Source organism: Panthera pardus, unplaced genomic scaffold (genome assembly GCF_024362965.1).
Source record: "Panthera pardus isolate Hobbes unplaced genomic scaffold, ASM2436296v1 HiC_scaffold_25, whole genome shotgun sequence".
Lineage (NCBI taxonomy): Eukaryota > Metazoa > Chordata > Mammalia > Carnivora > Felidae > Panthera > Panthera pardus.
This window is the reverse complement of record NW_026526821.1, coordinates 73,621,061-73,646,424: the sequence shown is the minus strand read 5'-3', so window position 1 is coordinate 73,646,424 and position 25,364 is coordinate 73,621,061. Positions and strand designations below refer to the sequence as shown.

The 25,364-nt window shown below is 36.7% G+C and overlaps 1 protein-coding gene across 3 annotated transcripts in view; it reads right to left on the bottom strand.

Annotated features, from left to right (window-relative positions):
- Positions 1–21,190, bottom strand: part of CFAP36 (cilia and flagella associated protein 36) — a 29,862-nt gene extending 8,672 nt beyond the window's left edge. The window contains exons 1-4 of one of the 3 annotated variants that reach the window (XM_019425547.2): positions 20,925–21,186; positions 17,791–17,855; positions 16,722–16,823; positions 3,290–3,404 (exon numbers count right to left, since the gene is read on the bottom strand). In XM_019425547.2, coding sequence (XP_019281092.1) covers positions 3,290–3,404; positions 16,722–16,823; positions 17,791–17,855; positions 20,925–21,039 — 397 coding nt within the window. In that variant the 5' untranslated portion in view covers positions 21,040–21,186. Of the gene's footprint in view, positions 1–3,289; positions 3,405–16,721; positions 16,824–17,790; positions 17,856–20,924 lie in introns of all 3 variants that reach the window. The other 2 variants (XM_019425613.2, XM_019425701.2) reach the window with 2 other exon arrangements.
- Between the last annotated feature and the right edge of the window lie 4,174 nt (positions 21,191–25,364).

The window sequence follows — 25,364 nt, the reverse complement described above, 5'->3', positions numbered from 1 at the left end:
ATCAGCCCCACCAAAAAACCCACAATTTTACCTAGAAATTCTCTTAGTAATTATTTGTATTACCTATTAAAAATAACCATAATATAGCAATTAAAATTAGTTAATATAAACTATCACCACCCCTAATCACATACTGAGTATATACCACTGAAATCATTAAGCTCCTAATAATAAAACTATGCTCTTAAAAGTATCCCTTAAGTGTGAAAAGAGTTTACAAAACAAAATATAAAATACTTTAATTGAAACAGTATGTTAATACTCTTCATTCATACTATAGCAAATGCTACTGAAAAGAGCCCTGCTTACTACATGGGAAAAAGCACAGTGCTAAGCACTCAGGGACAATATAAAGATGAATAAAACAATCTCTGCCCTCAGAGCTTCTATTTAGATATTGGGCCAATAACTATAAACCAGGGCAATACCAACTTTGGCCCAAGCAAATAATAACTCATGGCAAGTAATTTTAAGAATTGGTTGAATTTGCTTTATTACCTTTATCTTCCTGATAAGCAGGTAGACTGGTAATCAGTGTTGTGTTCATATCTATAATTAGTATATTCCCGCAACATCAGCAGCATGTCTCTTAATTTTTACCTTCCATTTTCTCTATTCACAAATGACTATGGGATTTTGGATCTGCTCTAAATTAAAGTAGCTATATGATTCTAATCCCCTTGATGTTTAAATACATTTTTAATTAAACTTTTTATTTTGAGATAATTGCAGATTCACATGCAGTTTTAAGAAATAATACAGAGAAATGCTATGCATGCACCTTTTTTCAGTTTTCCCCCAATGGTAACATCTTGCAAAATATGGTATAGTGTCACAACCAGAAAGCTGATGTCGATAAAACACATCGATGCATTTTTGCTCAGTCAAAAGATATACAATTAGTATTCTCTAATAATATTTCTAAGGAAAATTAAAAGAACTAAGGAAAGAATAATGCAGTAGTATGCAATACTTCAAAGCCATCAAAATAATGCTCTGATTTGCATTTCTCCAAAAATTCTTTGATAAAATATAACTAAGAATCCAAACAGCCTTTGAATGTTTCTTACCACAAAGACAATTTTCAAATGATCTGCAGTTTTTAGTACAATCAACAATGCTCTAAGGTACTAGCTACCGGATCTAAGCTAAGCAACATTCTTAAATCCAAGTATTAAAAATACTATGGCAGAAACTAAGTCTTAGTTTTTACCTAAAAGTAAGCAAACAGTCCCACTCTGTAGTTTGACACCAGCATTAGTCTGCATCATTGTCTCATCCTCTCTTGCTAACATAAGCCAGATTTGCTTAATTAGCAGGTAGCCAAGTACTTAGAGGCTGAGCCCTACCCCACCACAGCAGAGTGATTCATGAGTGACTTAAGCCAATCATAACAGTCTCATTTCCCCTGCTAGACGGTTTAAGAAAGGCATGTGACCCAAATCCTGACCAATAGGACCTGAGAGGAAAATTCCTAGGAGGCTTCTATGCAAGTGTTGTCTTGCTAACAAAAAGAGATGCACAGGAAGAAACACCCCTTTTCTTCATGAGATGTTGCTGAGTCTTATTCAATGCAGTCAGAGTACAATTATGAGAGAAGATCCTGAGAATAGCAGAGTATAAAGATGGAAAGCGTCAGCATTCTTGATAATATCACTGAGTCCTTAACTTAGCCAACATGGACCATCTTCCTTTCCTCCTTTTTCTGGACTTCTTGTCCTGTGAGATGATAATTTCTTATTGATTAAGACATTTTCACTGAGGCTTCCTGCTAATGGCAGCCTGAGGCATCCAGCCAATGTACTTGTTCCCTTTCTTTATATTAAATCTAAATGAGTTTCCAGTTAAATTCAAACTGGAAACTACAGAGTGCCAATATCAAGTTCACTATCTCTTTTATCAAAATCGAGCCCCCCAAAAAATTTTAACTAACATAAAATAATTATGACCATTCTCTATCCAATAGGTCAGAATAAAGCATAATTTCAGGAACATTCAGAGAAAAGGATTTTATAAAGAAAACCATGGTACAAAGACAAAGAAAGAGACTGTTTTCTAAGTTTCTTTACATCAAAGTCACAGCACAATGTCATGTGTAGTTCAGGGTTAGGGTGGTGTTATCTCCTACCCACAGACATCACCTCTTTCACCGCTGTGAAAAGCATCCTAGAATCTTACAGGATAGTTATGGTGGTGGTTGACTCTAAGAAATAGTCTCTACTCACATCAGACTAACAAGAGGACAATCCACAAGGGGCCCTGCAACACTCCAATGTTTGCCCTGCAACAACAGAAACCTCTTGTTGCGTGTTCCAGATCTTTAAAAGCAAATAGTACAACGGAACTATAGCTCTCACATGTTCAAGAAACAATTTTTACAAAAAGGTCCTGCTGCCAAAGAAGAATATATAGGCATGGTCAAGAATATCAGTGTGATCCATTGAACAAAGGAACATATAGGTATCAAGGTCAGGTTATTAGAGCCAGAAATCTGAAAGGAGATAAGAGTCTGGATTGAAAAGGACATAGTACAATAATAAGTATGGTTAGAAACTCAGATGTTTTAGGTCAAAATGTCAAATGTAATTCAAATACACAAAGAGGGAATAAAAGCAGGAAAAGCTAGAGAGAAACTGAGATTAGGCAAGAGAGTCAGAGAACAGATAAAACTAAAAGAGGGTTACTGGGGCTTTGAATTCTGTTTTCCTTTCCACCTGATGGTAGTGCAATCATACCTGCCCATTTCCCTGAAACAGTTCTCAGTTTGGTCCCAAGACCAAAAGTTTTAGCATCACCTGGAAACTTGTTAAAAATGCAAAGTATTCAACCCCACCCCAGACCTACTGAATCAGAAATGGGAGACAGCCATATGGTTTCAACAACCCTCCAAATACTTCCAAAGCTCACTAACTCTGGAGAGCCACCGTCTCTCACAAAGGTCCTAACAATGATAAGCCAGAAGGAAAAGAGAAGTCCCCTTCTCTCAACAGTAACTATAACTGTAACCACTCAAAAATACTGAATTTCATAAACAAAATGGCTAGGAAGAAAAATCAAGCTCTCTGAGACCTAAAGCATCATTAAATTAGATTCTAGTCTGCTTTCTTTGAGATGGCAAATACACTCTGATCAGGAAGATTACATTCTTGGGTCTCTTAAGTCAGCCACAGATTTTCAAACTCGAAATAAATTTATACAAAGCAGCTACACTTAAGACCATAATAGAATCAGAATAATCAAAACTGAAAAAATGCATTTAGCAATTCGATTTCTAAATTCAACACTTTACCATTTCTCTCTTGAATTATTCGAATGGCTTGCAGCTGCATTTCAATGTTTTTCTGGACCATCATTGCCTTAAAGATAGTAAAATCTTCTGCTGCCAACACAGGTTGCAAAATGGCCTATGGAAAGAAGTCTGGAAGTTAAATGAAGATTCAAGTTTTAAAACTATTTTCCACACAGATCATTTCTATGGCAAATCATTTCTATCAACTCAGGAATGCTGTATTATTATTTATGGTCAGATGACTCAAAAGGAAAATTTTAAGATTCTAAAAACCTTTAATGTAGGCTCTCAAGAGGCTAACTCTCCCAACCCCCATGCCTCCAAGAAGCTAAGGCTGATGGCGATGATACATTTTCCAAATGAGCCAGTGCTGAGTAACTCTGAAAAACAGCACAGAAATTGGACTTAATTTTTTTAAAGTTACAACTTCAGTATCTGGATTTGTTTTTCAGCCGAAATAAAGATACCTATTTGGTTTTTATTCTGTTACTTGAAATTTATAGTTAATAAATCAGTAATTACAAAATTATCCCTTAATTAATAAAAGTACCAAGTTAAATAAAAGTAAATGCAAAAAAATGGAGTCTGGATATTAAGTGTAATGAGGTATTAGTAATATGAAAACACAATTATAGTTCTCCTGTATGTAGAAGGCTTCATATAAGAGGTAATTAGAAATTAGTGTGAAATAATTTTCTGGATTAAAAAAATATGATAAATTAGGGGAAAAACTAAGGTGTCTACCTGGAGTACCCAAATTAACACTTTTTTAACTACAGGGAACTATTGCTATATTAAAGAGCAAACCAATTCCCAAGCTAATCAACAATAAGTAAAATAAGATTTGAAATGTGTGAAAACCCAAAACACTCAAATTTTATGCACTTACTAAAATCTTATTTCAAGCTTTACATGCTATTGATAGAAAAATTGAACACACAAAATCATGCAGAGGCAACCAAGGGTGTGCTATTGTTTATCAGTTGGGCAGCAGCAATAATGTCAGACATCTCAACAAAACCTCCATAAGCAGAGAAGGAGCCCTTCTCCCAGCAACCAGCTCCCACCCTAAACAACCACAGTATATAAGAAAACAAAACAAAATGCAAAAGCAGCTCTCTGTGACATTTATGAAGAGTCAACTGAAGAAAAAAATGATGAAAATTCTTTCCCATTAAATTCGTATACACCGTTCAAAAGGCCCACAGCAGGGCATAGCAGATAGGCTTGACTGAAAGTTTCAGCCGAAAGCTCAGTATTGAAAACACTTGTGGAGAGTCTCTGTGATAGATTAGTGATGTTTGCCAAGACATCTTTCTATGATTATGCCCCCACAAAACATTGTTCTGGGGCTTCCTAGACTTCTTATTAGTGATATCAAGGACCTTATTCTCATCACTAATAAACTCTTAAAGGGCAATGTTACTGAATAGCAATGTATCAACTGGGGCTTCTATCAGCAAGTCAGAGTTTGAGTTGATACTTAAGTATGTTCCTTGATGCATCTAAGAAATGCATATTCCTAAACCCTACCATAGACATAATGAATCTAAATTTCTAGAGTATGGGTGTCCATGTATCTCCACAGATAATTCTTACAACATTAAAGCTTGAGAACTACTGAAACATTGGAAAAAATGAGCCCTTAATATCACAAGCCCACTTCCTGCTTAACCATGTACTAGCTGTGTGACTCTGGACATATCATTTAGTCTTTTGAGCTTCAGTTTCTTCCTCTGCAAATTAGTACTCTAATAATAATAGTAATACAGTATTTTGTTGAATCTAAGATTCCATAGATGACTAAAATGAATCATTACTTCATGTACCAATAAGAAAAGAAAAAAGAACCTTCAAATTACATTATGTCATTCATTATACAATGCATTCTCATTTCAGAGATATTACAACAGGAAAAATTTTCACTTTAGCATGAAATAAATTTAATAATAACTTTCTGGGGTGACTGGGTGGCTCAGTCAGTTAAGCATCCAACTTCGGCTCAGGTCATGATCTCACGGTTCATGAGTTCAAGCCCCGCATCAGGCTCTGTGCTGACAGCTCAGAGCCTGGAGCTTGCTTCTCATTCTGTGTCTCCCTCTCTCTCTGCCCCTCCCCTGCTCATGCTCTGTCTGTTGTCTCTCTCTCAAAAATAAATAAACATTAAAAAAACAATAATAATAACTTTCTGGTTGGGTGTTGGAATTAAGTAAAATGAGAAAGCACTTTTTTAAACTGAAAAGTACCCATAAAAGTAATTGTCCTCGTCCTGTTTATGCTGGTTAAATATCAAAATGGTGCACTAAACCTAACAACTTTACAGCAATGGGGTTCTTCTGGTTCAAGGAAGTGGATGTGAACTTCCAACAAAGGCAGTTGGAGGAACTAAATACAAGAGTTAACTCCAAAAAAACCAGTTTAAAAACAACAATCCCCCAAGTAGCCACTAAATTATCTGAAATGTCAAAGTACTTTGACAGAGGACTGTGAGATCAAGTATATGTGATGTTATTTGTTTGAGAAAAGCACATTAACAAAAAAATGAACACTGAGTATTTGAGAATCTGACTTAAATGAGTTTACAAGACATTCAAATATATTCATACTTAGCCTAAGATTACCCTATGGTTATCTCTGCTTAGAGTTCACTATGCCATATTTTGAAAGGTACAGGTGATTTCATGTTCTCACACTGCTCCATTAATAGAACTACAAGGAGAAACAGATGAATTCATGATTACATTTGGAGACTTCGATACCCTCTATCAACAATAGATCCAGCAGGCAGAAAATCAGTAAGGACATAGTTGAACTGAACAGTACCTCAGTCAACTGGATCAAACTGATATTTCTCCAACAGAAAAATACACATTTTTCTCAAGCACACATGAAAAATTCACCCAAATAGACAACATTCTGGGGCATAAAACACATCTTAATAAATTTAAAAGAATAGGAATCATACAAAATATCCTCTTAGACCACAACAGAATTAAACTAGAAATCAGTAACTGAATGATAGATGGAAAAAACTAAAATTCTTGCAGATTAAGCAATACACTTCTAAATAACACATGGATACAAAAACTACAGGGGCTTCTGGGTGGCTCAGTCGGTTAAGAGTCCGACTTCGGCTCGGGTCATGATCTCACCATATGGGTTCAATCACCACGTCGGTCTCTGTGCTGACAGTTCAGAGTCGGCAGCCTGCTTCAGATTCTGTCTCCCTCTCTCTCTGCCCCTCCCCTGCTTACACTCTGCCTCTCTCTCTCTCAAAAATAAACAAACATTTAAAAAAAAGAAAAAGAAGAAGTACAGTTGAACAACATTAGGCTTGGGGCACTGACCCCTGTGCAGTCAGAAATCTGCATATGACTCCTGACTCCCCCGAGCTTAACCACTAATAGCCTACTGATGACCAGAAGCCTTAGCAATTATATATTGCACCAATTAACACATATTGTATATGCTATATGTATTATATCCTGCATTCTCACAATAAGCTACAGAAGAGAAAATGTTATTATGAAAATCATAAGGAAATTAAAAGGCAACCTACTGAATGGGGGAAGATATTTGCAAAGGACACATCCAATAAAGGGTTAGTATCCAAAATATATTAAAAATTTACACAACTCAACACCAAAAAACCACATAATCCAATCAAAAATGGACAGAAGACATGAACAGACATTTCTCCAAAGAAGACATGAATAGATGCTCAACATCACTCATCATCAGGAAAATGCAAAGCGAAACCACAATGATATATCACCTAACACTTGTCAGAATGGCTAAAATCAAACACAAGAAACAAGAAGTGCTAACACAAAAAAAGTAAAACACAAAAAACAAAAGAAACAACAAGGATGTAGAAAAAAAGGAACCCTCATGCACTACTGGTGGGAATGTAAACTGGTGTAGCCACTGTGGAAAAATAGTATGGAGCTTCCTCAAAAAATTAAAAATAGGATAGGATCCAGTAATTCCACTACTGACTATTTATTCAAAGAAATGAAAACACTAATTGAAAAAGATATATGTACCCCTATGTTTACTGCAGCATTATTTACAATATTTACAATAGCCAAATTATAGAAGCAGCCCAAGTATCCAGTGATAGATGAATAAAGAAGAGGTGTGGGTTGCCTCGGTAGTTCATTGGTTAAGCGTCCAATTCTTGATTTCAGCTCAGATGATCTTGCAGTTTGTGGGTTTGAGCCCCACATCAGGCTCCATGCTGACAGTGCAGAACCTGCTTGAGATTCTCTCTCTCCTTCTCTCTCTGCCTCTCCCTAGCTCTCTGTCACTCTCAAATAAATAAACTTAAAAAAAAAAAAAAAAAAAGAGCGGGTGTGTGTGTTTAAACATGCACACACACACACACACACACACACGCTGGAATATTAATTATTCAGCCACAAAAAATAATGAAATCTTGCCATCTGCAGCAACATGGATGGATCTAGAGAGAAAGACGAATACCATTTAATCTCATTCATATGTGGAATTTAAGAAGCAAAGCAGATGAACAAAGAGAAAAAGAGACAAACCAAAACCACACTCTTAACTATAGACAATAAAGTGATTGCTACCAGAAGGGAGGTGGGTGGGGGTTTAGGTGAAATAGATGAAGGGGATTAAGAGTAAACTTATCATGATGAGCACTGAGTAATGTATAAACTTGTTGAATCACTATATTGTACACCTGAAACTAATATAACACTGTATGTTAACTATACTAGAATTAAAATTAAAATTAAAATTAAAAAAAACAAAAAGAATGGGCGCCTGGGTGGCTCAGTTGGTTAAGCATCCACCTTCGGCTTAGGTCATGATCTCGCAGTTCATGGGTTCAAGCCCTGAGTCAGGTTCTGTGCTGACAGCTCAGAGCCTTCAGATTCTGTATCTCCCTCTCTCTCTGCCCCTGCTCCACTTGTGATCTGTCTCTCTCTCGCGCTCTCAAAAATGAATAAACATAAAAAAAATTTTTTTTTTAAATCTGTGTAGAAGAGGACCCACACAGTTCAAACCTGTGTTGTTTGAAGGTTAACTGTAGTCTTAAGGGAAATTTCTTGTTAAAAGAAATTTAAAAAAGAATTTTTTTTTAGAGAAAGAGAGCACATGAGTGGGGGAGAAAGTGGGGGGAGGAGCAGAGAAAGAAAGAAAGAGAACCTTAAGCAGACTCCACACTTAGTGCAGAGCCCAACATGGGGTTTGAGCCCATGACCCTGGGATTATAACCTGAGCCAAAATCAAGAGTTGGACACTCAACCAACTGAGCCAGCCAGGTGCCCCTAAAATATTTCTAGCTAAAAGAATATACAACTTATCAAAATTTGGGGAGTACAGTAAAAGTAGTGCTCAGGGGAAATTTATAGCATTAAATGCATATATTGAAAAAGAAAATTACCTAACATCAATAATCTAAGCTTTCACCTTAGGAACTACAAAAGAGCAAATTAAATCCAAAATAAGCATAGGAAAAAAATAGTAGAAATTAGAGAAGAAATCAACTAAATTTAAAATAGAAAATCAATAGAGAAAATCAACAAAACTAAAAGTTGATTCTTCAAAACTATCAATAAAAGTGATAAATCTCTAGCCAGGTTAACTATGAAAAAAAAAAAGAGAAAAGACATAAATTACTAAAATCAGGAATGAAAGAGGATACATCACTACAGATCCCAGGGACATTAAAAGGATAATAAATATTACTGACAATTCTATGTCCACAAATTTGATAACCTAGATGAAGTGGACCAATTCCTTGAAAAACACAATCTGTCAAAGTCACACAAAATAAACAGACAATTGGAATTTGTCTATATCTATTAAAGAGAAGGAATCAATAATTAATAACCTTCCAAAACAGAAAGCACCAGGCCTAGTTGGATCCACTGGTAATTTCTACCAAAAATTTAATGAAGAAATTATAAAATTTCTCTACAAAAAAAAAGATAACTTAGAAGAAAAGTTACAGATTCATATTATTTCTCAAAAAAATAATGATTAAATATTTGTTTGCAGAAGTTAAATAGCATAGCCTATAGAATGATGTAAAAGATGTTCTATTGATTCAAATTATTGAGAAAAAAAAGTATGACTTTGAAATTCCCTATCTCTTCCATATATAACTTACTCAGTGTGTATGCTATTTTCCTACCACCCCTCCTTGCATGATTCAGATTAGGATTTTACATGTAATTGAACATGCATATGCTGCCCTCAGATAAGAATCTTCAAAAACAGGGAAAAAAAAGGAATTATACCAATTCTTTACAATCTCTTCCAGAAAATAGAAGCAGAAGGAGTACTCCCTAAGCTATTTTATGTAGCTAGCATTATACTAATACCAAAACTAGACAACGACACTACAAGAAAGAAAAGCACAGAACAGTATCTCTCATGAACAGAGATACCAAAATATCCAACAAAATATCAGCAAGTTGAATCCAACAGTGCATGAAAAGAATTATACACCATGACCAAGTGGGATTTATTCTAGTTATGCAAGGCTGATTCAACACCTTGGAATTAATTAATGTAATCCATCACATCAAGAGACTAAAAAAGAAAAAAATCATATGATAATATCAACAGATGCAGAAAAAGCATTTGACAAAATCCAACATCCATTCATGATAAAAACTCTCAGCAGATGAGGAATAGAGAGGAATTTCCTTAACCTGATAAAGAACATCTACAAAATATTGATAGCTGGGGCACCTGGGTGGCTCACTAGGTTAGGCAACTGACTTTGGCTCAGGTTATGATCTCACATCTCATGAGTTTGAGCCCCACATCAGGGCTGTCAGCACAGAGCCCAATTCAGATCCTCTGTCCCCCGCTCTCTCTGCCCCTCCCTCACTCACTTTCTCTCTCTCTCTATCAAACATAAATATTTTTTTTTAAAAAAGCAAAAAACATTAAAAAAAAAAAACTTGACAGCGAACACCATACTTAATGGTGAGAAACTAGATGCTTTCCCGTTAAGATCAGAAACAAGTCCCCTCTTCCCACTCCCATCCCATTCCACATAATGCATTAGCTAGGACTTCCACTATTAAGAAAAGGAAATTAAAGGTACAAACATTAGGAAGGAAGAAATAAAACTGTTTTTGTTCACAGATGACAGGATTGACTGTAGATTATTCCAAAGAATCAATTTAAAGAAACTTCTGGAGGGCGCATGGGTGGCTCAGTTGGTTAAGCATCCGACTCTTGGTTTCAGCTCAGGTCATGATCTTGCAGTTCCTGAGTTCAAGCCCTGCATCGGGCTCTGTGCAAATGGTGCGGAGTTTGCTTGGGATTCTGTCTCTCCCTCTCTCCCTACCCCTCCCCTGCTCATGCTCTCTCTCTCTCTCAAAATAAATAAATAAGTATTAAAAAAAACAAAAAACCTCCTGGAACTAACAATTAATTATAGCAAAGCTGCAGGATAGGTTACTATACAAAAATCAATTGCTTTCCTTTATACCAGCAATGAAAAATGGGAATATGAAACAAAAAGACACATTTACATTATTTCTGCAATCAAATAAGTACTTAGGAATAAATCTAACAAAATACACAGAAGATCTATAGTAGGAAAACTAAAAAACTCTGATGAAAGAAATCAAAGATAATCTAAATAAATGGAGAGATATTCCACGTTCATAGATAAAAAGACTCAATATTGCTAACATGTCAATTCTTCCTAATTTGATCTGTAGATTTATGCAACCCCAAACAGAATCCAGCAAGTTATTTTGTAGATATCAACAAACCAGTTTTTAAATATACATGAAAAGTCAAAAGACTCAGAATAGCCACACAATATTAAAAAAGAAAGTCAGAGCACAGACACTAACTTCAAGACTTATTACAAACAACAATAATCAAGGGGAACCTGGGTGGCTCAGTCACTTAAGTGTCCAACTCTTGATATTGGCTCATGATTCATGGCATCATGATCTCATGATTCATGAGATTGAGCCCCATGTCAGGCTCTGAGCTGATAGCACAGCTCGCTCTCGCTCTCTCTCTCTCTCTTTCTCTCTCTCTCTCTGCCCCTTCCCTGTTCGTTCACTCTCTTTCTTTCAAAATAAATATATAAACTTAAAAAAATAAACTACAATAATCAAGACGTATGGTATTGGTGAAAGAACATACAAATAGATTAATAGAACAGAAAGAAACTGAAAACAGACCGACACAAACATAGTCAACTGACCTTTGACAAAGAAACAAAGGCAATCCAATGGAGAAAAAATCATCTTTCCAGCAAACGGTGCTACAATGACGGGTCATGCAAAAAAATGAATCTAAACATTAAACTTACACCTTTTACAAAAATTAACCCAAAATGGAACACAGATTTAAATGTAAAAAACAAAACCATAACACTTCTAGAAGATAGTGTAGAGAAAATCTGGATAACCATGGGTTTGGCAATGACTTCCAAAGATACGACACCAAAAGCATAATCCATGAAAGAAAATTGATTAAATCATGGACTTCACTGAAATAAAAAACAAAACAAAACAAAACAAAAAAACTTCTGCTCTGTGAAAGACTTTGTTAGAGAAGGAAAAGATAAGCCACAGAAGAAAATTTTGTGAAATATTTGCAAAACCCATATCTGATAAAAAAAAAAAAGACTTGTATCAAAATTGTATATAAAAAAGCCTTATAATTCAAGTACTAGAAAACAAACAACTCAATTTTAAAATGGGCAAAAATAAACCACTACACACATATTAGAATGGCTAAAATGCAAAAAACTGACAATACCAAGTGCTGCCAGAGATGTGGAGCAACAGGAACTCCCATTAATTGCTGGTGAAAATTAAAAATGGTACAGCAACTTTAGAAGAGAGTTTGGCAATTTCTTACAAAGCTAAACTTAATCTTACCATATGACCCAAAAGTCTTGCTCTAGGTATTTGCCCAAATAAGTTGAAAACTTTTATGTCCACATAAAACCCTGAATATTAGTATTTAAGCTACCAAAATGTCCTTCAAAAGGTAAAGTGATAAACTGTGGTACATCTACATAATGGAATATTACATGACAATAAAAAGAAATGAACTATCAAACAACAACAAAAAAAAACATGAAAGAACCTTAAATTCATACTGCGTAATGAAAGAAGCCAGTATGAAAAGGTATATACTATATAATCCCAATTATATGACATTCTGGAAAAGGCAAAACTAGAGAGACAGTAAAATGCAGTGGTTGCCAGGGGCAAGGATGGAAAAGATAAATATGTAGGACACAGCGGGATTTTTAAGGCAATAAAACTATTTTGTAACATACTGTAATGGTGGATATATGACATAAAGTATTTGGCAAAACCCATAGAACTGGACAACACAGAAAGGAAACCTTAATATAAACTGTGGACATTAGTCAATAATAATATATCAATGCTGACTTACCAATTTTAACAAATATACCACACTAATGAAAGATGTTAATAAGGGACACTGTATAAGGCAGCTGGGTGGCTCAGTGAGTTAAGCATCTGACTTTGGCTCAGGTCATGATCTCACAGTCCGTGAGTTCAAGCCCCATGTTGGGCTCTGTGCTGACAACTCAGAGCCTGGAATCTGCTTCAGATTCTGTCTCCCCCTCTCTCTACCCCTCTCCCACTGGCACTCTGTCACTCTCTCTCTTTCCCTCTCTCTCAAAAAATAAATAAACATTAAAAAAAAATGTTTAAACAAGGGACATGGTATTATCTGCTCAATTTTCTGTAAACCTAAAACTGCTCTAAAAAATAAAGCATTAATATTTAAAAATCTTACTAGCACTCATACAAAATATTGTTTATTATCCTGTGTGTATTTTAGAAAATGAAAGTTACACTACATATGTAATCTCTTCAATGATACAAGTTATCGGAAAAACAGCATAATTTTGCCAAATTACTATCATAATACAAAAGTATTAATGTTTATATTATAAAAGTCAAAGCAAATCAAGTAAAAAACAAAAGTAAAAAATACTGTTGTCTCTTGCCATATAGAAGTCTTCTGCAATATGGTACATAGAAATCAATGATGTACTTTATCCTCAACAAAAAATCACAAGGAAGTCACAATGAAGGAAGTCATTTTTGCCTCCTTCAGTCGTAAAATACCACAAAATTACAAAATTCAACTGAAGATGACTGAGATAATGAGTATCTCAGTAGTTATTATATTATCATATTTTCTGAGGTTAATTCATGAGAATTTTTTAAGAATCACATATATAACAGAAAAACATGTCCTCACAGATTTGTTGTTGTTGTTGTTTTAAACTAGAGTTCTTCATCTGATGCATTCCTTGCTATTCCTGCTGACATCAATAAATAGAGTATGGCAGAAGCAGTGGTCTAGGCATAACGATGACCAAACCCGATGAAAAGAATTTTGTTAAGTGGGCTTTAGCAGTAAAATTCAGTGGGAGCTGGTTAAAACAACTGAAACCAAACCAAGCAAACCAAACCAAAATAAAAATTACCTCCTAAGTAACCCAGGGCAAGCAACTGGTTTCTTGAGTTAATTCTTAGGCACCCTATACTGGCATATGTAATCAGCATTCTGATCTTTCTGTGTAAAGATTAGATTATTGCTACAAAGCAGTAAATAACATAGTTTTGAGCTGTTCTTCTGGTAATGGTGATGGCCTTGTGCTGACTGAATCAGGTTACTGCTATTCAGTATCTGATGCTAAGTGTTTGCTCCATAAGAGAATACAGCTAACTAGTCCACATGGGGATTGAACCAGTGACCCTGGCCTAATTAGCACACTGCTAATCAACCACCAAAATAGCTAGTATTAATTGGGAGGTGCTTCCATTTATAGATCACTTTATAAATGTCAGGTATTGTGCTAAATGCTTTATGAATATTATCTCTTAAATTTTGCAAAAACCTTCCAAAGTAGATACTACCCATACTTTACAGATATGGAAACTGAGAATCAGAATGGATAAGAAAGGAAAACAGTACAACAGTCTCCATGGTCTTGTAGCTAGCAAATGAAACATCTAGGACTCAAATCTAGGTCTGTCTGTATCAAAAGGCTTGTCTCCTACTACATAACAAGACTGTATTACTAATCAACTCCAAATAAATCAAAAGGTCTTATATGACAGAACAAAAGAGAAAGATGCATTACTCTTGAACTAAAAACAGTATCTTAAAATTCTGAACATCTTCATTCACAAATAATTTAAAGTTATCCTAATAGTGAAAACAAAAGATGGATGAGTCTACCATTAGCATGAATATCTTTATTCACAAAGTAATTCAGGCTAATTCACAATGGCTTAATTAAGAGGTTGACAAATATTAACCAAAATAGAAAATATTCCTGAAAAACAAGGAAAATAAAAACAAATATCAATGTCTTAAAAGAAACCTAAATACTAGTTAATAATTTTCAAATTATTCCTGTTCAACTAAAAAGGAAAAGAAAATATTGCCTATTATTATACTTTAAACTAAACTTATGGTACATATAGAATAAAATCTATTGGTGAACAACTTTTGCTTTACACCATTATTAACTAAAACCAAATGTTTATTTACATTAGTGCAGCATACCAATAATAGTTAAATATATTTTTCAAAATGTCATGTTATATTAAAGACGTTCTATCTCTAGAATTAGAGATGATCATTAAATAAGCAAAACTTGTGCAAAAGAGAACTATAGTAGGAAGTGCTGGATTAAACAGTAGTCAAAGCAACCTCTTCTAGGCCCTGATAAGAAGATAATTTAAGTTAACAAACATTTATTAAGAACCTCCTGCTAGGAACTAAGTTCTCATCTCTGTGCTAGACACTGGGAATGCAAAGATACTCAAAACAGCTCAAAGGACTTACAATCTACAAAGGCAAACAGACTTTTAAGAAACTGTAATTCTACCAAAAATGTACAAGTGTCCAGTGAGGTAGAATGAGTGCTAGTCTACCCTAGCATAAGAGGGATCAGGAACACTGCTACAAAAAGTAACATTTCAGCAAGGCCCTTATGTAAGAGGGATTCTCTGGATAAGGGAAAGATAATGCAGTGAGAAGGTGGGGGCCAAACTTTCCAGGGTTACAGAATGGCATGAACAAAGCCAGACACATGGATGTTTACAAGAACAAGTGGCCTGTAATGACTATAGTACATAATATATTAGAGAACTATAGCAGAAGAATGAACATATAATTTAGGGTCACATCATAGACAATCCTCACTATCATCTGGCTAAGGAATTATAGTTTATTTGGTGGAAAATGGGAAGCTAAAACAACTTGTGAAGAAGGGTATTTGGTCAGTAGCAACATATCCCCATCTTGAACCTCTGAGCAACAGCTCACAGTTGGGAGTGCCTGGACAGGCATCCTAGCACTACTTACTTAGTAGTGGACTTTGCACTGCTTAATATATATGTGCATGAGTTCTTTCATTTCTACGTGGAAATAAAATAGTGCCAATTTTTTTTTAATTTAAAAAATTTTTTTAAGTTTATTTATTTATTTTTGAGAAAGAGCAGGGGAGGGCCAGAGAGACAGGGAGAGAAAGAATCCCAAGCAGGCACTGAAATGTCAGTGCAGAACCTGATGTGGGGCTTGAACCCACAAACCAGGAGATCATGACCTGAGTTGAAATCAAGAGTCAGACACTTAACCAACTAACCCAGGCACTCAATAGTGCCAAATTCTTTTTTTTTTTTTTTTTTAACGTTTTATTTATTTTTGAGACAGGGAGAGACAGAGCATGAACAGGGGAGGGTCAGAGAGAGGGAGACACAGAATCTGAAACAGGCTCCAGGCTCTGAGCTGTCAGCACAGAGCCCGACGCGGGGCTTGAACCCACGGACCGCGAGATCATGACCTGAGCCGAAGTCGGCCGCTTAACCGACTGAGCCACCCAGGCGCCCCAATAGTGCCAAATTCTTAAGAGGCATCAGGAAGATTAAATGCTAGAATATATGTCAAGTGCCTAAAACAGCAGCTAGCATGAGCACTCAGTATATATTAATTATAAAAACACATAATACTGAGTTCGAACCAGTACTGCAGAACTAATGAGACAATAAAAGTAGTTCCAAGGGAAGGAATTCCAAGGAAGCGTTTACTATGAAACTGCTGAGATAAAAAAAGGAGCAACTGAAAACCTATGCAAGATCTATATAAATAAAACAGTAGTTTGGACAAACCCTGTGATCTATTATAGTTCTGCATTCAGAAAGTTCCTTTTTAGCTGCATTAACTCATTAATACCTCAACTGATCATTTCTTGAGGTAATTATAAAAAAGAACCCATATATGATGAATTAGCTTTTCACTCTTACAGTGTCCAAAATAGTATACTTTGACAATCAAACATAGCCAAATGCAAGCAAAACCCTGGACATTTTTGTTAAAATTCTATGTCAGTAGAATAACACAAAAGCAAAACCTGTGATGTACGTGTCTTTGCAAGAGGAGAAGTGCATGCTTCTTGAAATTGATCTTCATTAATTCCCATCTCTTTGAGGTAACTTTCCAACAGCTTTTCAACCTAAAAAAGGGAAAGTTTAACTTTTATAATTTACATAGAAAAATTCCAAAAGACAGTTTTCATGTTAAGTATTAAATTCTTGCTTGCAATTATTAATTTATAGCAAATTTTATTATATGGCAATGACAATGTCTTTCACCAAAAAAAACAAACAACAAAAAGTTAAAATTTTTGCAGAGAATCAAATGAAATTTTATTTCCTCTGCTTGAAATAATGGAAGTCAAGGTTATGATGTTCAATGTGGTACAACTCTTCTGCTACTCAGAGCCAGTTTTTAAAATCACAAGACAATCATGTCAAATTAATAATTAACACTTCTCTGGATTAATCAGAAGAATAAGAATAAAATTTAAAGATTAGAGGCAAGATCTCTTAAAATAGCTACCCTAAATCCATTCTTTAGATTCTACAGTAGAAGAGATAAGAAGTCAAAAGGATGAAATACTCAGAGAAGGCTTGCAGCCTGATGGAACTGGTAGTACTATTAGGATAGATTGTATGTTTTAAAAAACAAAAATGTTGGGGCGCCTGGGTGGCGCAGTCGGTTGAGCGTCCGACTTCAGCCAGGTCACGATCTCGCGGTCCGTGAGTTCGAGCCCCGCGTCAGGCTCTGGGCTGATGGCTCGGAGCCTGGAGCCTGTTTCCGATTCTGTGTCTCCCTCTCTCTCTGCCCCTCCCCCGTTCATGCTCTGTCTCTCTCTGTCCCAAAATTAAATAAAAAACGTTGAAAAAAAATTAAAAAAAAAAAAAAAAAATGTTTAGGTAGGCTCTATGCCTAACGTTGGGCTCGAACTCATGACCCCAAGATTAACTCATGCTGTATGACTGAGCCAGCCAGGTGCCTCAAGGTGGGATTTTTTTTTAATTAAAGAATTTTAAGATGGAAAAATCCATGTGTTTAATTTAGAAAAGCTAAAATTAACATTATTCTAATTACCTTTTAAAATTAGTGGAAAAAATACTCACTAGTTCTTTGTATTCCTGATGAATCTCTGTATAGGTCAATTTGCTTTCTTCTTCATCATCAAAAACTAAATTTAAAAGAAAAATATTGTATAGTGTAAAAAAGAACAAATCATTTGATTAATGCAAATATAAAACTCCACTCCTTACATCTTACATTGAACTCTCGTTCTTATAACTTAGCTTTTAGGCTTTGAATTCTTGAATTTAAAAAGAAACTGTGTGTGTGTGTGTGTTTACACACACATATATGTATATTAGTAGTAATATATGTTGTGTATATATAACATATAACAGTGATAATTGGAAACAAGTTTTTTCCAACTTAAGACCTACTTCATGGTTAAGACAAATGCTAATTTTCTACTTTCAATAATAAAAGGCAGCAGTTTCTTTATAAACTTTTAATGGAATATTATTGTTAATAGTTTTAAAATATTAATTTCTTTTACAACAGGCTCCAGATTATGTTATCATACTCAAACTTTGCAAATGCAAATTTTACTGAAAGTGACTAGCTAGGCCACTTTTGCTACATATAAATCAGTAATGAAATTAAAATAAGTAAAACCAAAACAAATGTTTGCTCAATGATCATATATGTGAAACAATGTGTATTAGAAAGATATATATTCCAAGAAGCTACAATCTAATTAGAGGACAGGACAAATTCATGAATTGTCAACAAGAAACTTTTTTAATTCCCCCTAAGTGATCTAAAATGCAAAACTAACTCCTTTAATTTTCTATCTGAAGGTCTTCAGTGACTGTTCTTTGCCTAGATAATAAATGCAAAATCCTTAGAAGGCCAGACAAAACGTCCAAGATTAGATCCCAAGTCTCACCTCCCACCACTCCAAAACCCAAACTTTCCACTCTCAACATATACAATTACTTGGAATACCACCAAACATAACAACAACAAGTGGTGCTTCAAACTCCTGTATATTTGCCCAAGTGTTCCTAGATCTCTTGGCCTTTACCCAGTCCTCTTCTCCCAACTGTTCTTAAAGACATTGCAAATGGCCCATTCTCCCAGACCTGCCACCCAATCCCAAATCCTAGGCTGGTTAGATCCCTGCCTCTGAACCCTTAAAAACTGCACTACATGCCTTCCTTTATTATGACACCTGCCACTTTAGATTTAAATTTCCATTGACCTTCCTGTCTTCCCCACTAAATCATAAACTTCTCAAGCACAAGGCTTTTGTTTCATTCATCTTTCTATCCCCAGCTTCTAGCCCACAGACACTAAATAAATAACCTCAATAAATTGAAATAAATGCTGATATCACAGGCAGTACAAAATTAATCTTTAAATTATCTGAGGTAGTGGGGCGCCTGGGTGGCTCAGTCGGTTAAGCGTCGGACATCGGCTCAGGTCATGGTCTCACCCTCCGTGAGTTTGAGCCCATGTAGGGCTCTGTGCTGACAGCTCAGAGCCTGGAGCCTGCTTTGGATTCAGTGTCTCCCTCTTTCTCTGCCCCTCCCCCACTCATGTTCTGTCCTCTCTCTCAAAAAATAAATAAATAAAAATTAAATTATCAAGGTGAAGAACAGCACACTGAAAGTCACTCAAGTATTAACACTGTTATTTCAACTGACGCTGGGATGTTACTTCCACTTCTACTGCCATCTGCTCTATGTAACACAGGGCATACACACAATATAATAGCTACTTAAACTGTTTCCAGTTAATTGTAAACCAAATTACTACCTTACATGTGTATAAGGCTGAGGATTACTGCTTCCTTGTAAAATTACACAATCAGATGTATTATTACCGAGATGCACCACTTTTGATGTTTGGGGATAAAAAGAATGATGCTTTAATTTTTTTTTTTTTTTCATTTCAGCATTTAGTCTCAGAGGCATAAATAGAATCAAAAGGTGAAATAATTCTTTATTTTCCTAAAGGAGAGGTCAGAATTCCACATGCTTCATCGGTCTCAGAATTTTAAATTCTTAAAAAGATCACAAATAAAAATAATTTTGAACTTCTTTAGAAATGACCCATAAAAACAAGACAAATATTATCTGAATTTTGATTATGGTGTAATTTCTATTATAGTAATGAAAAGATCCAATGGTCAAACTAAATTTTATCTTTACCAGAATCATGGAATCTCAGGGTTGAAAGGACTTTTAAAAGGTCACTCAGGATAACTAATCATAGTTGAATTCCCCTCTATAACATCTCCATGAAGTTGCTGTCAAATCCACTTAAACACTGCTAGCTCCTGGGAAACTCATTACCTCCTGAGGTAGGCTAACTTAACTGGGATACATTCTGTTAGGGAGCACTTCATAGAAATTTGTAGCTAGTACCCACTGACCTTAGCTCTATCCCACTGAACCTTACAAAACAAGTCTAATTCATCCAACATAAGGCAGACGTTCAAATGATTGATGGATATTACTACCTTAAAAGTCCTGCCTAGCTAAACAACCACCATAACAGTTAGGCATTCATTCATATGACATGGTTTCTAGTTCCTTCTCCGTAAATGAGCTCCAATTTGTCTCCGAAAACTGAATGCAGAACTCAAAGCGTGAATGATAAGGACCTGGAGGTCCTTTTCCCTTACAGGGAATATTATGCCACATGTATATAGTTCATTTGTTAGAAAATACTCTCCCCGCCCCCACCCCAAATTTTTGTACAGCAGAGAGTCTGAGTGTTCAGTAAAGGCAATACAGGCCACTGGGTCGCCAGCTCTGGGCCTGCTGGAATAATAGCATGCCCTCCCTTTGCGATCAACTGCTTAAATAATAAGGAACATAGGCAAACTGACATCTCTCCTCCCAAGTCACTGGGGAAGTTGTTGAAGCCCACCCAAACAGTCCACCTGCCCAAAGAAGAAACGTGCAGTATCGGGTGTAAGACCCAACAACACAGGATTAAAGTCTGATGATTTTCGGATGTGCTCGGGCTCAGGGAAGGGGGAGTCCCCGTCTTCAGTTCCGTGAAGGAAGACTGGCGCAGTGCCAGCAATACCTCCTACAAACCAGCTCTAAACCTCGCCGACAAAGGTAAAAACCTAAGAGATGAGAGGTGGTTCGTGGTGACCACCTTCCGGCCGATGCTGGGGAGAGAGACACAAGAAAGGGCTGTCGGTTCGGTATCTGGGTTTTACCTTCACATTTCTGCTCCACAAAGTCCAAGATGGGGATGGACCAGTCCGGGCCTCGCAGGAACCCAGCGATGCTCTCCACCACCCATTCCACCTCATCCTCTTCTTCCGCAGCCATCCCGCTTCGTGGGACGCCGTGGAACCCTAGGCCAGACCGCCGGAGCCTGCTAAGGCCCTAGGGCCGCAGCGGGCCGAGACAGAATGGGAGAAGAAAGAGTTGTTCCGCAATCGCTCCGCTACCTGGACGAAACCCACAAACCAGTTAACGTAAAATGGTCGCTATGGCAACACGCGCAGCCGCCCCGGACTGCCTCCCGGAAGTGAAGCCAGCTTCCCTGGAGCCTGCTCCTCTCGGAAAGGGCCATTTGAACAACGTTTTCGATTGGCTGGGAAAGGACAGTACTGGATCAAAAGATAGCCTTCCGCCTATTGGCCCGGAGTTGCTAGGGCTGAGAGCAAAAGTGTAGCCATTGGCTGGAGGCCATAGCAGGAATCTCTACATTCTCTTTTCCTAGAAGTGCGTGGGGGCTCACGCTTAGAAATGGTGCAGTGGCGTACGCGCAGTGGCTAGTCTTCTCTCGGTAAGGCCTTCAGAGGCTTCGGTTCGCCGTTGTATACTTAGCACCTCAGTGCCAACGATATTCAAACCCACTGGGCCAGAAGCGTTTGTAATTAAAGGGTTTGAAAATACAAAGATAAACAATGTAGCTCTGGCTCTATCTGGAGCTCAGGGCTCCAAGTGGGTCTTTAACCTTTCATGCGTACATAGAAAACACTAGAATTAGGAGATTTTCAAGGGCAAAATGGAAGTTAATATTCATTTAAATAAATGTTTACATAAGCATTTTTTAAAAAATGTTTTCTCATCATTGAGAGAGAGTGTGAGCAGGGGAGGGGCAGAGGAAGAGGGACAGAGGATTTCAAGTGGCTCTGTGCTCCCAGCAGAGAGCGAGATGGGGCGGAATTCAGGAACCCTGAGATCATGATCTGAGCTGAAATCCCACGCTTAATGACTGAGCCACCCAGGTGTCCTGCATAACAAAATTTTATGTCAGATAACACCAACTCAAATTTTAAATTAGGGTCCATTATGGAATGGGTCTTCAAAGATCATTGCCAAAGTGCTTGGCGTCCCAAAATATCTTCAGACAGCCTTATATATTGTTGCAGTAAAATTTCAAGATCTAATTAGCTGTATCAGTTCATGAATCAGGCAGCATCCTATATGTCAAGTAGAAGAGAGCTCCAAAGGTCTACAGGAAATTAAAGATTTTTAAGGTAGAGAGTGGAAAAAATGGAAATTGTTAGCAAAGAATCCATTGTTTGAGGCAAGGTCACCCTCCTAAGTGGAACGGAAAAGATGTATCAGTAAATTTCCTAATGCTGACCAAGAAATTCCCATGTTAACTAGTTAGAGGTTACATTTCTAAGGAGCTGAAACTACAGTTTAAGTCTTGGTTTACTGACTTGGGACTTAACCTAAGTGACACCATTTGGGGCCTGTGGCTTTCTTTTTAACGATATATTTACATAAAAGGGATTATATTATATGTACAGTCATGGAACTTTTTTTCACTATGAGGTCACTTTTCATATAAAAATACAGAACTCCTTTCTTTGCAGCTGCAAAGTATTCTATAAACTACCATTTCATTATTTTTAGCTTGTGTATATATACACACACAATATCTTAGTGAATGCAGAGATGTGATGATTACTCTGCAGTCTTTTTCTTTTTTTCCCTCCCTGATTGGGTGTACTCTACCATTTTTTCCTTACAAACTGCTGAAATAAATATATTTGTGTCACTAAGAACGGTTGATTTTATTGACTATTCTAAGGAATAAATTCCAGAAGAATTGCTAAATCAAAGTATATATGTCTTGATTTATTTGACTAATCTTCAATTGCTAGATTAAATTACTTCAATTTTTTAAATTCATAAACAGTCTGTAATGAACATCAATTTTTGAACCCAAGTCTCATTATTTCCTTTGAGTAAATTCCCAAATGGAAAATTACTGAACTTCTTTTAAAATCTTTTTGAAAGGGGCGCCTGGGTGGCTCAGTCGGTTAAGCGTCCGACTTTGGCCCAGGTCACGATCTCACTGTTTGTGAGTTTGAGCCTCACATCGGGCTCTGCTGACAGCTCAGAGCCTGGAGCCTGCTTCGGATTCTGTGTCTCCCTCTCTCTCTGTCCCTCCCCTGCTCATGCACTCTCGCTCTCTCTCTCAAAAATAAATAAACATTTAAAAAAAATTTTTTTTAATCTTTTTGAAAAATGTCTTTGCCAATCTACTAGGTTAAAAACAAAACATAATTTTAATTTCCATTTTTAAATTTGAAATTGAGCATTGTTTGACATTGATTAGCCTTTGCATTTGTTCCTGGATTATCTTTACATATCCTTTGACCATTTCTTATTGGGATTTCTTTTTTATCTATTATTGATTTATAAGAGCTTTTTATACCCTTTGACACATGTTGCAATGACATGTTTGTCATTTGTCTTTTCATTTAGTTCATTGTGCGTTTTGCTGTATAGAAGTTTTGTATTTTCCTTGTAGACTTTAAATGGGAGGTTATAAGTTAATTATTTTCCTAAGTGGATAGCCATGTTCCAAACACCACTTGCTGGAAATGGGTGTGATAGAGTGTTGTTTTTTTAACTACTGAGTAGAGGAAAAAGGAAAGGAGGATATCATCATTCTTAGGCTAAACCATTGTGACACCAGACAAGGATTTCTGTGGTGTTTATTATTCTCTTTTTCTGTTTTCTAAACCAGCTTAAAATAGAAATCCCACTTTTGTTCTGCCAATTCTCTCTTTTCATAAAGAAGCTGCTTGTATGGTTTCTAATGAGCCTAGAGGCCACAGAGTGCTATTCAACTGCACTTGGCATTACTTAGCATTAGAGTCTTCATCTTCAGTCTCTTCCCAGTGCTCTCCCATTTCACTAGAAGCAGACAATAACTGGGATGCACAAGCTCTCCTTTCGTTTATTTTCTTAGCATTATTCCTGAAGGTGGGTGGGCTGAATTTCTTCAGGCCTTCAATTTCTCTCCTTTATTTCAAAACATTTTATTATTTCAACTTTCCCTTCATAACGTAAGGCTTTTCATTTCATTCACTAGTTGGGATTCTTAAAGCCAGTATGCTTATACAGTTTAACAAAATATGTTCAATATGTTCATCGTGAAATAACACAAACTCAAAAGAACAGTGCACATACTCAGGGCAACCCATGTGGATGCACTGGAGCATGAATTAGAAGATGATGTGGTGGGGTGGGGGGGGGGGGGGAGGGAGGGTGGGGAGCCTGGGTGGCTCAGTTAAGCCTCCAATTCTTGATTTTGGCTCAGGCCATGATTTCACGATTTGTGAGTTTTAGCCCCGCATTGGGCTCTGCATTGACAGTGCAGAGCCTGCTTGGGATTCTCTCTCTCCCTATTGCTCTGCCCCTCCCCTGCTCACTCAGTCTCTAAACAAACAAACAAATAAATACTTCTAAAAAAGAAGAAAACAATGTGGATATTTGTTGTGTGTTGTGCATTTTACCATAGGTCACTGTGTTCAGTCAGGTAGTGTTTTTCATGCTTCATAGTAGTGCAAAGCATAGTCATCTCTTGAAAAATCACAACTTTTTATTTTGGCAGTTTTATTACTTTTTATCTACTACATATGAACAGATTTTCATACTGAAGACATGTGTTGTAGGAAAAGAGACCAAAATAGATAACACATACACACATATATATATGTACACTCCTCACACACACACAGACATATGTATACAACCTCCCCCACAATAAACATACACATATATACATACATCTACAGTACTTGTACCTGAGGGGTGATAGGGGTTTAATTGTGGAACACATATAAAAAGCACTTGGGGGACGCCTGGGTGGCTCAGTTGGTTGAATGTCCAACTCTTGATTTTGGCTCAAGTCACGATCCCAGAGCTGGGATCAAGCCCTGCATTGTGCTCCGTGCTGAGTGTGGAGCTTGCTTGGGATTCTATCTCCTTCTCCCTCTGCACCTCTCCCCTGCTCGTGCTCTCTCCCTTTCTCTAAAAAATAACAATAAAAAGCCCTTGGGACCTTGGGATGCTTGGTAGTTAGTAAATTCTCTGTACATATTAGCTATTCTCGTTATGTATAGTCTTTTTCTTTTTTTAACCACTTGCAACGGGGGTGGGGGGCGGGTGAGAAACAATTCTCTTTATTTTGCCTTTCTCCTTTCACTGCCAAGTCATTTGTGTTCTTCGCTACAGTTCTGCTGAAATCTGCTTCTTTCCATCCTCTATGGGAACTGAGCTTCTGCCTTACAAAGTGGTTAAAAAGTCCAGTCTTAACATGACTGCGTTCCCCCAGGTTTTTCAGGGACGATGTAACAACTAGAAACATTTGTGTAGTGCTTTGTAGTTTACAAAGGGAT